The 15,392-nt window shown below is 39.8% G+C and overlaps 1 protein-coding gene across 1 annotated transcript in view; it reads left to right on the plus strand.

Annotated features, from left to right (window-relative positions):
• The window catches only part of LOC112253506 (phospholipid phosphatase 4-like), a 128,417-nt gene that overhangs the window by 16,251 nt on the left and 96,774 nt on the right, over positions 1 to 15,392 (plus strand). The window contains exon 3 of the mRNA XM_024425458.1: positions 8,173 to 8,281. Within this exon, the coding sequence (XP_024281226.1) occupies positions 8,173 to 8,281 (109 nt within the window). The remainder of the gene's footprint in view (positions 1 to 8,172; positions 8,282 to 15,392) is intronic.

The following is a 15,392-nucleotide window of genomic DNA, read 5'->3' on the forward strand; positions in this document are numbered from 1 at the left end:
TCTTTCATATTGTCCAAGATTCTTAAAGATTGGAAAGCTGCTGTGGTCACCCCCCCTCTTCAAAGGGGGAGACACTTTAGACCCAAACAGTTACAGACCTATACCCATCCTGCCCTGCCTTTCTAAAGTCTTTGAAAGCCAAGTTAACAATCAGATCACTGATCATTTCAAATCCCACCATACCTTCTCCGCTGTGCAATCCGGTTTCCGAGCTGGTCAAGGGTGCACCTCAGCCACGCTCAAGGTACTAAATGATATCATAACCGCCATCGATAAAAGACAGTACTGTGCAGCCGTCTTCAGCGACCTGGCTGGGGCATTCGACTCTGTCAATCACCGTATTCTTATTGGTTTCTCAAATGACTGCATCGCCTGGTTCATTAACTGCTTCTCAGACAGAGTTCAGTGTGTCAAATTGGAGGACCTGTTGGTACCCCATCTATGGGGATATCACAGGGTTCAATTCTCGGGCCAACTCTTTTCTCTGTATATGTCAATGATGTCGCTATTGCTGTGGGTGATTCCTTGATCCACCTCTACACAGACGACACCATCCTGTAGACATCTGGCCCTTCTTTGGACACTGTGTTAACAAACCTCCAAATGAGCTTCAATGCCATAGAGCACTTATTTCGTGGCCTCCAACTGCTCTTCAATGCTAGTAAAACTAAATGCATGCTCTTCAACCGATCGCTGCACCCACCCACCCGCCCGACTAGCATCACTACTCTGGACAGTTGTGACTTAGAACATGTGGAAAACTACAAATACCTAGGTGTCTGACTAGACTGTAAACTCTCCTTCCAGACTCATATTAAGCATCTCCAATTCAAAATTAAATCTAGGATCGGCTTCCTATTTCGCAGCCTCCTTCACTCACGCTGCCAAACATACCCTCGTAAAACTGACTATCCTACCGATCCTCGACTACGGCGATGTCATTTACAAAATTTGCTTCCAACACTCTACTCAGCAAACTGGATGCAGTCTATCACAGTGCATCCATTTTGTCACCAAAGCCCAGTATACCACCCACCACTTCGACCTGTATGCTCTCGTTGGCTGGCCCTCGCTACATATTTGTCACCAGTCCCATGGCTCCAGGTCATCTGTAAGTCTTTGCTAGGTAAAGCTCAGCCTTATCTTAGCCCACTAGTCACCAATACAAGACCCACCCATAGCACGCGCTCCAGCAGGTATATCTCACTGGTCATCCTCAAAGCCAACACTTCCTTTCGCCGCCTTTCCTTCCAGTTCTCTGCTGCCAATGACTGGACCAATTTGAGAAATCGCTGAAGTTGAAGACTTATATCTCCCTCACTAACTTTTAAGCATCAGCTATCTGAGCAGCTTACCGATTGCTGCAGCTGTACACAGCCCATCTGTAGATATCCCATCCAACTACCTACCTCATACCCATATTGTTTTGATTGACAATTTTTTCTCTTTTGCACACCAGTATTTCTACTTGCATATCATCATCTGCACATCTATCACTCCAGTATTTAATTGCTAAATTGTAATTACTTTGTTTCTATTGGCCTATTTATTGCCTTACCACCTTACTACATTTGCCTACACTATATATAGATTTTCTATTGTGTTTTTGACTGTACTTTTGTTTATCCCATGTGTAACTCTGTGTTGTTGTTTTCTGTCCCACTGCTTTGCTTTATTTTGGCCAGGTCACAGTTGTAAATGAGAACTTGTTCTCAACTGGCCTACCTGGTTAAATAAAGGTGAAATAAATAACAAATAAGTAAAACTCTACTTTCACTCAAGTATGACAATAAAGATACCTTAATAGAAAATGAGTCAGTATAAGTGAAAGTCACCCAGTAAAATGCTACTTGAATAAAAGGTTTTAAATATGTCTAAAGTAAATGTAATTTTTTTAATATACTTAAGCATCAAAAGTAAAAGTATAAATAATTTACAATTCCTTAAGCAAACCAGATGGCACAATTTTCTTGTTTGTTTAATTTACGGTATAGCCAGGGGCATAGTTCAACACTTAGACATAATTTACAAACTAAGCATTTGTCTTAAGTGAGTCTGCCAGATCAGAGACAGTATTGAAGACCAGGAATGTTTTCTTGATAAGAACGTGAATTGGACCATTTTCCTGTCGTGCTAAACATTCAAAATGTAACGCGTACTTTTGGGTGTAAAGGAAAATGTATGGAGTAAAAGGTTGATTATTTTCTTTAGGAATGTAGTGAAGTAAAAGTATTTTTACTTAAGTAGTTTACACCACTGTGTGTACATGTATAACCATTCAGGCATGTGGGGGTTCTGTATGTGAGTGTGCTCCAGGAGAAACTCATTAAGGCAGAGGGGATTGGGAGTAGAAAGCCCAGTAGAGAGGTCTATTTACCCTGTAGTCTGTAGTTAAGGACTGAGGGGGTGGACACAGCATAGGAGGGTTTATACAGCTTGACGGGCACTATTCTAAAGGCATCAGCATGCTTCAGTTCTTCTAGTGCCTAGCTGAGCTCGGGTAGCCAAACCGAACGAGTGTGCTTGCATACTCACTAGACCTTCACGAGAAAAAAGAGGCAATAGTACTGTTTGTCCATTTTGAGATGCCATAGCCAGTATAGGCTTCTTCAAAATAGTCAGAATTAATCAATATAATCAAGAAATCTGTGATTCGTTTTTAAGTTATTGCCGAGGAGATTGTAGTCGCGCAATTTTGCATCTGACTATGATGTTTGGTCATTATTTCTCAAGTGAAAAAAAAATTGCATGATTTGCATCATGAGTCATCTCTCATTGAATGACACTTCAACGAAGAATCCCTACTGTTGAACAACTGCCGACAAGGGTGTTCTCCGTTTTGCTCTACAACCCCCACAAGTGTCACACTACTCATCTGAAGGTAACCCGGTACAGGTAAAAAAGAAATGAATGGAAGTATGGAGGTACTTTTTTACCAACAAAAACAATTGGTTAAATACAGTGGCTTGCGAAAGTATTCACCCCCTTGGCATTTTTCCTATTTTGTTGTGTTACAACCTGGAATTAAAATAGATTTTTGGGGGGTTTGTATCATTTGATTTACACAACATGCCTACCACTTTGAAGGTACAAAATATTTTTTATTGTTAAACAAACAGGTAATAAGACAACAACAAAAAAGAACTTGAGCATGCATAACTATTCATCCCCCCCAAAGTCAATACTATATAGAGCCACCCTTTGCAGAAAATACAGCTGCAAGTCTCTTGGGGTATGTCTCTATAAGCTTGGCACATCGAGCCACTGGGATTTTTGCTCATTCTTCAAGACAAAACTGCTCCAGCTCCTTCAAGTTCGATGGGTTCCGCTGGTGTACAGCAGTCTTTAAGTCATAACACAGATTGTTAATTGGATTGAGGTCTGGGCTTTGACTAGGCCATTCCAAGACATTTACATGTTTCCCTTAAACCACTCGAGTGTTGCTTTAGCAGTATGCTTAGGGTCATTGTCCTGCTGGAAGGTGAACCTCTGTCCCAGTCTCAAATCTCTGGAAGACTGAAACAGGTTTCCCTCAAGAATTTCCCTGTATTTAGCACCATTCATCATTCTTTCAATTCTGAAAAGTTTCCCTGACCCTGCCGACTGGGAAACTGCCACCACTATGATGCTGCCACCACCATGCTTCACTGTGGGGATGATGTTCAGGGGGTGATGCGAGGTGTTGAGTTTGTGCCAGACATAGCATTTTCCTTTATGGCCAAAAAGCTACATTTTAGTCTCATCTGACCAGAATACCTTTTAGTCATCTGTTTGGGGAGTCTCCCAACATGCCCTTTGGTGAACACCAAATGTGTTATTTTTTTCTTTAAGCATGGCTTTTTTCTGGCCACTCTTCCGTAAAGGCCAGCTCTGTGGAGTGTGCAGCTTTAAGTGGTCCTATGGACAGATAATCCAATCTCCGCTGTGGAGCTTTGCAGCTCCTTCAGGGTTATCTTTAGTCTCTTTGTTGCCTCTCTGATTAATGCCCTCCTTGCCTGATCTGTTAGTTTTGGTTGGCGGTCCTCTCTTGGCAGGTTTGTTGTGGTGCCATATTCTTAAAAAATAATAATAATGGATTTAATGGTGCTCTGTGAGATGTTCAAAGTTTCAGATATTTTTTTATAACTCAACCTTGATTTAGGGGCTTCATAGCAAAGGGATTGAACACACCACTTTTCCATTTTTTTTGAATGTTTAGAAAGAAGTCCTTTTTTTCATTTCACTTCACCAATTTGGACTATTTTGTGTATGTCCATTACATGAAATCCAAATAAATTTAAATTGCAGGTTGTAATGCAACATAATAGGAAAAACACCAAGGGGATGAACACTTTTGCAAGGCACTGATATGTCCAAAATACAAAAATATTTACTCAGCTTTCTTAAATTTCAGGACAGACACTTCAAAACCTTATTCTTTATGATACATTTTTTGACTGTCTGTTTAGCCATTTGTTAATGTGTTTACTCAATGCGTTTCTATGAGCTATTGTAGTAAAGTCAATATTTTATCAAATAATGTTCTAATATTCAAAATCAAATAGTTAAACGATAATATGTTAGCTTAGTAGAACCCCCCCCCCCTTAAAGGCTTAGACTTTTAGAGATTTGAACAGTTAACCTCTCTGCGCACTGAACCTGGTAGCGGGCTGAAATTCCACAACATCCCTACATAAATAGTCATATTAATTAAACATTCATGAAAATACAAGTGTCTCACATGTATCGAAAGCCTAGAATCTTGCTAATCCAACTGCGTTGTCAGATTTAAAAAAGGATTTACTGCGAAATAATACGATGCGATTATCTGAGGATAGAGCCCCATAAAAAAAATACTATTTCAACCAGCACAGGCTAACAAAATCACAAACTGCATTAAAATAAATTGTTTACCTTTGATGATCGTCTGTTTGCAATCCCAATGCTCATTGTTACACAATGAATGATCTTTTGTTTGATAAAATCAGTTTTTATAGCCTTACACGAAACATTTTGTGAACCGCTTGTGTCGTGAAATCCGTCTCATTCCATTTTCGACGACACATTTGAGGGTAAATACCCACACAAAACGTGACTTTTCCAATCATGTTTGGTTTCATTGCAATCGACTGATTTGTTTGTAACACACCCAAACCTGATGGGCCATTTCGCAGGACGTATTGACTGATGAGAAACCGTTTTGAAGACAACAAGTAATGACATCACTGTGCACCAATGATATGACCACTGTTTCGTTGATTGACTGTATTTTAACCCAATGACCACTGATCGTCTTGAAATCTAGCTGGATAGATAGCCAATGAGCTGAGGTAAATGGCAATATGCAATGGTTATGTGTTGGAAGACCAACCCATGTAGTAAACTCCGCCGTAAAGAGAGTCATTCGCTTTTGAAGTTTTATATCGGAAGGAGCTACGTATATTGTGCACAGCATTGTCTGGTAAATGTGCAGATTCAGTAGTTTATATATTAATCAGTATGGCGACTAAGTCAGGGAAAGCTGAATCGAAGTCTAGATATTTTTTATTTATTTCACCTTTATTTAACCAGGTAGGCTAGTTGAGAACAAGTTCTCATTTACAACTGCGACCTGGCCAAGATAAAGCATAGCAGTGTGAACAGACAACACAGAGTTACACATGGAGTAAACAATTAACAAGTCAATAACACATTAGAAAAAAAATGGGGCTATATACATTGTGTGCAAAAGGCATGAGGAGGTAGGCGAATAATTACAATTTTGCAGATTAACACGAGTTATAAATGATCAGATGGTCATGAAAAAAAATGGGGCTATATACATTGTGTGCAAAAGGCATGAGGAGGTAGGCGAATAATTACAATTTTGCAGATTAACACGAGTTATAAATGATCAGATGGTCATGTACAGGTAGAGATACTGGTGTGCAAAAGAGCAGAAAAGTAAATAAATATAAACAGTATGGAGATGAGGTAGGTAAATTGGGTGGGCTATTTACCGATAGACTATGTACAGCTGCAGCGATCGGTTAGCTGCTCAGATAGCAGATGTTTGAAGTTGGTGAGGGAGATAAAAGTCTCAGGTGTACACACAATTTTAGAGGAAATTGATCGGAAAAGTGAGACAGAGATTGTTGTAGGACGATTCATTTACCGATTCCCAAGTGGAGGAATATTTTTGTTTTGGACTGGTAAGTTCTTCTCATGCTAATGCGCTTGTTTGAAATTAATAATATAAAATATTATTTGTGATTTTTTTTTATTTTAGAAGCCATATATTAAAATGTAATGTAATGAAATGTGAGATGCGTGTGTCTGCCGCCCCACCCCAACCCACATTAAATAGCCTATTTGAGACTATTGAGGGGAGGGCAGGCCCACAACAATGGCCAAATTGAAAATGGAGACAGTAGATAGAGCTGGTCTGTTGTAATATAATAAAGACAGTATATCAAGCTGGTCTGACATAATATAATAGAGACAGTAGATCTAGCAGGTCTATAATAATATATTCAACCTTATGTTCCCTGTACTCTATATAGACTATATATATCTGTTTATTATACCTGTTGATGCTCACTTTACAGCAGAAAGAGACTGCTATGGCACCTGGCATCAGCAGCACAATATTGTGTAGAGCTTTGGCAAAGTGGGTAGGGTTATATCCTTCCTGTTAGCCCTGTCCGGGGGTCTCATCGGATGGGGGGGAACAGTGTCTCCTGACCCCTCCTGTCTCAGCCTCCAGTATTTATGCTGCAGTAGTTTATGTGTCTGGGGGCTAGGGTCAGTTTGTTATATCTGGAGTACTTCTTCTGTCTTATCCGGGGTCCTGTGTGAATTTAAGTATGCTCTCTCTAATTCTCTCTTTCTCTCTCGGAGGACCTGAGCCCGAGGACCATGCGTCAGGACTACCTGGCATGATGACTCCTTGCTGTCCCCAGTCCACCTGGCTTTGCTGCTGTTCCAGTTTCAAATGTTCTGCCTGCAGCTATGGAACCCTAAACTGTTCATATTTACTCTTGAGGTGCTGTACTGTTGCATCCTTTACAACTACTGTGATTACTATTATTTGACCCTGCTGGTCATCTATGAACGTTTAAAAATCTCGTCCATGTTCTGTTATAATCTCCACCCGGCACAGCCAGAAGAGGACTGGCCACCCCTCATAGCCTGGTTCCTCTCTGGGTTTCTTCCTAGGTTTTGGCCTTTCTAGGGAGTTTTCCTAGCCACCATGCTTCTACAACTGCATTGCTGGATGTTTGGGGTTTTAGGCTGGGTTTCTGTACAGCACTTTGAGATATTAGCTGATGTACGAAGGGCTATACAAATACATTTGATTTGATAAAGGACTGAGGGTCTTCCAAATATTGAAAGTGTGTAAATAGTTACCCATGTTATTTTGCACATGTATAGATTTTTTTTTTTTTTTTTTTTGGGGGGAGGGGTGTGTTAGAATACCATTTTGGCATTTTGTACATAGTTATTTGTTTCAAAATGTATACCTTCACCAATTTGGCCACTTGGATACATTTGGGCTACTTGTGTGGGACACCTGGGTGACTTCATGATAATTGTCATGTAGCACACTCATTTTGGAAGTTATCATTCTGAAACTTTGCACAAGTACTGTTGTCCTTATGCGTTTCACTGAAGTTGTCCCCATCCTCCAATCTGAATGTTTGTTTTATCTTGTTCATTTTAAAGATACAACAATAAAAAAAGTATGTTTTTTTTCATTGTATTATCTAAATCAGATCTATTGTGTTATATTCTCCTACATTCAATTCACATTTACACAAACTTCAGAGTGTTGTCTTTCAAATGGTACCAAGAATATGCATATCCTTGGTTCTGTACCTCAGCTACAGTCAGTTAGATTTGGGTATGTCTTCAGACAGAAATGGAAAAAAGTAGGGTGGTAGCTATAAGTGGTTAAAAGTGTAAAAACGTGTTAAGTCCAGTAGCAAATATCGAATCCTCATCAAAGTTCTATACATACAATGTTGGAGCGCCAGTTTGCTGTCTAACGTATCAAAGAACTAAAAACATGGTATTACCGTAAAGAGATTGTGTGGTCCGGTAGAGCTTGCAAAGCCAGGATTGTGGGTTTGAGTCCAGCTGGGGGCCACCCATATGAAAATAAATGTGTTGTGAATGACTGAGAGCTAATGTGCATATGTGTGTCTCCCTCAGATTCACAGAGTTCCTGGAGCCCTTTGAGAGAGTAATCCAACCAGAGGAGCTATGGCTCTACAAAAACCCCTTGGTGGAGTCAGACCACATCCCTAAGAGGGTCATGTTCGTAAGTGACACATACACAGACAGAGAGGAGCACACACATGCACACACCATCATCATCCTCATCCCACTCATTCTATTACCTCTCACAAATTAGACTCAAATGAACGAATTCAGAAGGTCTGTGAACTGGAGAAATTAGTCATTCAGGATAATCAATATCTTGTAATACGTCAAATTCTCTATTGGCATATGTTCTGAGCATTCATCAAAAGATATGACAAGTGCATCACAGAGCCATATTGATCAATCCTCCTTAAAGAAATTTCCTGCAAGTCTCTACGGAAAGAATAGGGGCAGTGGAGGTCCATGGAGGACATTGCCAATGAATTTTCACAAACATAACAAAATCTCCAGGAAACCTTTTTCAGTTGGAAGCATATAAAACACAAGCAAATCAACTACTGTAAATCTAAACCCCCCAAACTCCTAAATTATGATTGCCATGCAGAGACGCATCAGGTCCCATTTTTACGGTCTTTGTTATGACTCGGCACCAGGGATTGCACTCCAAACCTTCCAATCTCAGGGCAGACCATAAGGCCACTGAGTTGGCTCTTTCATGTGTTAGTGCTGTCTTATTGTTGAGGGATATGTTGTACTGTAAGCCCAAAAGTTTTGAGAATGACACAAATACTAATTTCCACAAGTTTGCTGCTTCAGTGTCTTTAGATATTTTTTGTCAGATGTTACTATGGAATACTGAAGTATAATTATAAGCATTTCATAAGTGTCAAATGATTTTATTGACAATTACATGAAGTTGATGCAAAGAGTCAATATTTGCAGTGTTGATCCTTCTTCTTCAAGACCTCTGCAATCCACCCTGGCATGCTGCCAATTAACTTCTGGGCCAAACCCTGACTGATGGCAGCCCATTCTTGCATAATCAATGCTTGGAGTTTGTCAGAATTTGTGGGTTTTTGTTTTTCCACCCGCCTCTTCAGGATTGACCACAAGTTCTCAATGAGATTAAGGTCTGTGGAATTTCCTGGCCCAAAATCCAAAATATTGATGTTTTGTTCCCCGAGCCACTTAGTTATCACCTTTGCCTTATGGCAAGGTGCTCCATCATGCAGGAAAAGGCATTGTTCATCACCAAACTGTTCCTGGATGGTTGGGAGAAGTTGCTCTCGGAGGATGTGTTGCTACCATTCTTTATTCATGGCTGTGTTCTTAGGCAAAATTGTGAGTGAGCCTACTCCCTTGGCTGAGAAGCAACCCCACACATGAATGGTCTCAGGATGCTTTACTGTTGGCATGACACGGGACTGATGGTAGCTCTCACCTTAATCTTCTCTGGACAAGCTTTTTTCCGGATGCCCCAAACAATCGGAAAGGGGATTCATCAGAGAAAATGACTTTACCCAGTCCTCAGCAGTCCAATCACTGTACCTTTTGCAGAATTTCAGTCTGTCCTGATGTTTTTCCTGGAGATAAGTGGCTTCTTTGCTGCCCTTCTTGACACCAGGCCATCCTCAAAGTCTTCACCTCACTGTCTGCTGCCATTCCTGAGCAAGCTCTGTACTGGTGATGCCACAATCAACTTTAGGAGACGGTTCTGGCACGTGTTGGACTTTCTTAGGTCCCTGAAGCCTTCTTCACAGCAATTGAAACTCTCTCCTTGAAGATCTTGATGATCCTAAAAATGGATGATTTAGGTGCAATCTTACTGGCAGCAATATCCTTGCCTGTGAAGCCCTTTTTGTGCAAAGCAATGATGACGGCATGTGTTTCCTTGCAGGTAACCAGGAAGAACAATGATTTCAAGCACCACCCTCCTTTTGAAGCTTCCAGTCTGTTATTTGAACTCAATCAATATGACAGAGTTATCTCCATCCTTGTCCTCTTCAACACTCACACCTGTGTTACCTAGAGAATCACTGGTGCTTTTGTGGCAGGGCTGAAATGCAGTGGAAATGTTTTTGGGGATTCAGTTTATTTGCATGGCAAAGAGGGACTTTGCAATTAATTGCAATTCATCTGATCATTCTTCATAACATTCTGGAGTTTATGTAAATTGCCATCATACATACTGAGGCAGCAGACTCCAAACTCAAAACATTCTCAAAACTTTTGGTCACGACTGTAGAATAATAGTGAAGACATCCGATAATAAAGATAATAGTGAAGACATCAACACTTATGAAATAACACATGGAGTCATGTAGTAGCCAAAAAAGTGTTATTATTAGATTAAACAAATTATTAGATTAGATTATTCAAAGTAGCCAGTCGTTGCCTTGAGGACAGTTTTGCACAATCTTGGCATTCTCTCAACCAGCTTCATCTGGAATGCTTTCGCAACAGTCTTGAAGGAGTGCTGCTTTTCCTTTACTCTGCGGTCCAACTCATCCCAAACCATCTCATTTGGGTTGATGTCGGGTGATTGTGGAGGCAAGGTCATCTGATGCAGCACTCCATCAATCTTCTTCTTGGTCAAATAGCCATTATACAGCCTGGAGGTGTGTTGGGTCATTGTCCTGTTGAGAAAGTAATGATAGTCCCACTAAACACAAACCAGATGGAATGGCGTATCGCTGCAGAATGCTGTGGTAGCCATGCTGGTTAAGTGTGCCTTTAATTCTAAATAAATCACAGACTGTCACCAGCAAAGCACCCCCACACCATCATACCTCCTCTTCCATGCTTCACGGTGGGAACCACACATGCGGAGATCATCCTTTCATCTACTCTGAATTTCACAAAGACACGGTTGAAACCAAACATCTCTAATTTGGACTCATCAGACCTAAGGACAGATTTCCACTGGTCTTAATGTCCATTGGTTGTGTTTGTTGACCCAAGAAAGTATATTCTTCTTATTGGTGTCCTTTAGTAGTGGTTTCTTTGCAGCATTTTGACCATGAAGGCCTGAGTCACACTGTCTCCTCTGAACAGTTGATGTTGAGATGTATCTTCTACTTGAACTCTTTGAAGCATTTATTTGGGCTGCAATTTCTGAGGCTGGTAACTCTAATGATTTTATGCTCTGCAGCAGAGGTAACTCTGGGTCTTCCTTTACTTTGGCAGTCCTCATGAGAGACAGTTTCATCATAACGTTCATGGTTTTTGGGACAGCACAATTTCCCAGATTGACTGACCTTCATGTCTTAAAGTAATGATGGACTGTCGCTTCTCTTTGCTTATTTGAGCTGTTCTTGCCATAGTATTGACTTGGTCATTTACCAAATAGGCATATCTTCTGTATTCTACCAATACCTTGTCAAAACACAACTACTTTGCTCCAACACATTAAGAATTAAAGAAATTCCACAAATGTTAAAAACAAGGCACAGCTGTTAATTGAAATGAATTCAAGGTGACTACCTCATGAAGCAGGTTGAGAGAATGCCAAGAGTGTGCAATGCTGCCCTCAAGCCAAAGGGTGGCTACTTTGAAGAATTTCAAATATATTTTGATTTGCTTTAACACTTTTTTGGTTACTACATGATTCCATATGTGTTATGTCATAGTTTGGATGTCTTCACTATTATTCTACAAAAAAAGTATAAAGTATCAAAAATAAAGAAAAACTTAAGAATGAGTAGGTGTGTCCAAACTTTTGACTGGTACGGCATACCTTTTTTTCTGCATATATTTAACCACTTATTTTTGTTTGCACAAAACTACCTCCATACTTCAATGAATTACAATGGGTTACCTTTAGGCATGTCCATTGACACTTGGAGGTTGTAGATCAAAACGGAGAAGAGTTTCTCTTTTCTACAGAGTGGTCACAGTAGTCTGTAGGCCAAACCATTTGAATGCTACAGACATTTTTGTGAGAAGACTGATTTTCGGGATGCCTCCTGGTCTGTAGCTCTCCTACTTTCCACCGCAGATGTGGATGGGAACATAGGCAGATGCAGTGAATTGAGACGCAGACCATGGCAAAAATCAAATTGCTCTAGATTTAACTTGCATATCTTGATGGGGATTTTTTTATTATGTTACTTAGATTTATATATGGGTGCCTCAATAGACTCTTAAGGATTAACCTGTTGTTTCATATGAACAAACTTGTCCATTTTATCTCCCATTGGCACAAAATACTAGGCTACTTGCCTGCTTGCAGTGCAATACACCCACCACTAGAAACTGTGTGTATGCATGGTCTAAAGTTTATGTACATTCTTACATCAAGTAAAATTTTTATAAATGACAACTTTGCATTACAACTTGCATGTTTTGGGATATATTTTATGCACACGCATGGTTTACAAATGTGACTCATTTCAGGAATCTAGGAGTGTGTATCGGGTCATTACTTCACAGAGCCGTTTGAACTTCATTTTTTTTGTCATGACGTTACTACCCTGCATGAATCTGCAGCCAGTCAGCTAACATTAACTAGCTAACAGTACACTTTAACTTGAAATGTAACCACTTTCTGTCAAAATTAGAGACGTGTAATATCTGAAAATGTAGCTAGCTAGACTATCTTACCTGTATACATCATCGATGGACAAGTGTTTTCTCCATCTCCTTAGCTATCATACTTGAATTCCACTGATTTCAAAACTTGGTCCTCCAGAAAGTGGAGAGCATACACATAATGTTAGCTAGCGAGCCTGCCACACTTCAACTTGACAGTAGGCTTATGCAGTTTAATAGTAATAGTTGGCACTATGGTTAATTGTTTAGCTAGTTAGCTAGCTGCATGTCTTAACAACAAACTCCACTATGCAAATATCCATTTAAATAGAATGTCACTGCAACAACTGTTGACAGACAAACTAGCTGGTAAATTTGATCTGGTTATCTACTGCAATTTCAGACCACAGGTAAGATAGTCTAGCTGGCTACATTTTCAAATATTACACATTTCAAATTTTGACAGAAAGTGGTTTCATTTCAAGTTAAAGTGTACTGTTAGCTAGCTAGCTAACGTTATCTGGCTGACTCGCTATCTAATGTTACGTGTATGATCTTATTATTCGTATCTCAGGCCACTTTGCTTGACTAGTTATAGCCTAATGTTAGCTAGTTAACATTAAACCTGGTTGGTTAGCTACCTGCAGATTCATGCAGGGTAGTAATGTCATGAGTTAGGATTATGGTTCAATGGTTCACCTAGATAGCTACATGTCTCAACAAAAGACTCTCGTCAGAGTGTGCAAGAGCGCAGAATAATTGATGAATTTACAAAACGCTCAACACCCGTTGAATAAGGCCGGTTTCAGTAAACATTGGCAAAAAAGCGTAATTAAATTGCGGATAACATGAAAACAGCCTAACCAGCTCTACTTTGGCAAGTAAAATGGTCAGAGCGGGGTGTTCTCTCAATAATGGAAGTAGCTAGCCAGCTAGCCAATGTTAGCCATTTAGCTTTGGTGCTTGACTGACGTTGTGAGGTCAGAATGCTCGGATCAACCCTACTCCTCGGCCAGCGCATCCAGTGTGTGCTTGAACGCTCCGAGAGAAAAATGCTCTGAATTTACGAATGGACAATCTGACACCACAGTTGCAGTCACCAACGCTCTGGATAACATAACAGCCTAACCAGCTCTGCTATGGCGAGTAATGTTCAGTGAGCTGTTCTCTCATTTGTGTGTGGAAGTGGCTAGCAAGTTAGCCTGGTTGCCTGACTGCTTTTTTTCCTTTGTATTATTATTATGAACAAAACAAAACACAAAAACAGAAATATACAAAACAAGAGTACATAAACATATTACATATCAAGATACATTTAATTTGTCCAAACGATTTATGGTAGGTAGTTTTTACACTTAATATTTCAATTCTATCTTAAACAATGTGAAGAGGGGTTTGTTCTCCGCTCACTTTAGTTTAAATCAAGGTCCATATAATTTGGATCAAAATAAAACATAATATCAGAGTCTTTGAAATGAACATTAATAGTAGCTAATTTTAAAATGAAATCTTACTCACTCCAAAATCTTCCAACATAAGAACAGTACCAAAATACATAATCATGAGTCTCTGGGTCACAACCACAAAATACACATTTGTTATCAATGGCGCTTTTTTTCTTTTTTTTAAAGGGGTGAATCAGCTTAATAATGCGGAAATATTGTTGCATCCATCAATGTAATTGTCTGCATAATTTTCAATCCCACATATCTTTTTTTGGGGTAAATATATATATACACATATGCATACTGTGGCAGACCAGGGGGTTTGGTCAAGACATTTACCCAGATCAGACACGGACAGAGAAGGATTAGCTTAGTTTCAAGGGTGTTTATTTAAATAATTGATCAAAAAGAAAAGGATAGGTCTCCCCCATGAGACCCTCTCCGGGATACCGACTTTTGGGGTTCCAGGTCTGGCTGTATCCTGTCGGGCACAAAACTGAACTCCCTCTTGTTACCTCTGCAACCATCAACAATAACACGGGCCTTGCACAGCTGGCGAGCAATCCGCCCTTGATTACTCACCAGCTCCCAATCAGCCCCAATTAGGTCTGGCTGGAGAGCCCGTCGAGACCTGGCACATCCAGCAGATGGAGACATCGCCTCGTGATGTATACTCCATCTGTTACCAGGCCTCGACGAGTCTCCCCCTGGTGGCTGACCTGCTGTATGCCACAATACATATACTCATATATATATATATATATATATATATATATATATATATATATATATATATATAAATACACAAATACATACCTATATAGATATACATACTTTTTTTAGAATATACCTTTATTATTCCCCGCCAATCCTACCGCCCTTCCCCCAATTGGAGTAAACTAATAAACAATAACACTTAGGCTTCTACCTTCAGTTTATGCATCTTGTACACATTTTACAGACACAATCTATTTTACAACAGTTATATTTTGTTTGTTTTTAGTCCTTCCTCTATTTCTGATGTCCATCCAGTTTGATTTTTACTTGTAACTGTGCTATTTCGCAGCAGTTCTGAACCTATATAAATTTTACAGATCCCGTATGTTTTACGTTGGTTATCTTGTTATTAGTCCCACCCTTCAGCTCCATTCAACCTCTCCCATCTATCTCTCAACACCATCCATTTTGGATTTCTATTTGCCATATATTTTTCGACTGTGCTGTGATGCATCACAAAAGTACTGAACCTTTCTATTTTCATAGCTTCTGTAGATTGTAAATGCTAAAATAATT

This window comes from Oncorhynchus tshawytscha, linkage group LG06 (assembly GCF_018296145.1).
Source record: "Oncorhynchus tshawytscha isolate Ot180627B linkage group LG06, Otsh_v2.0, whole genome shotgun sequence".
Lineage (NCBI taxonomy): Eukaryota > Metazoa > Chordata > Actinopteri > Salmoniformes > Salmonidae > Oncorhynchus > Oncorhynchus tshawytscha.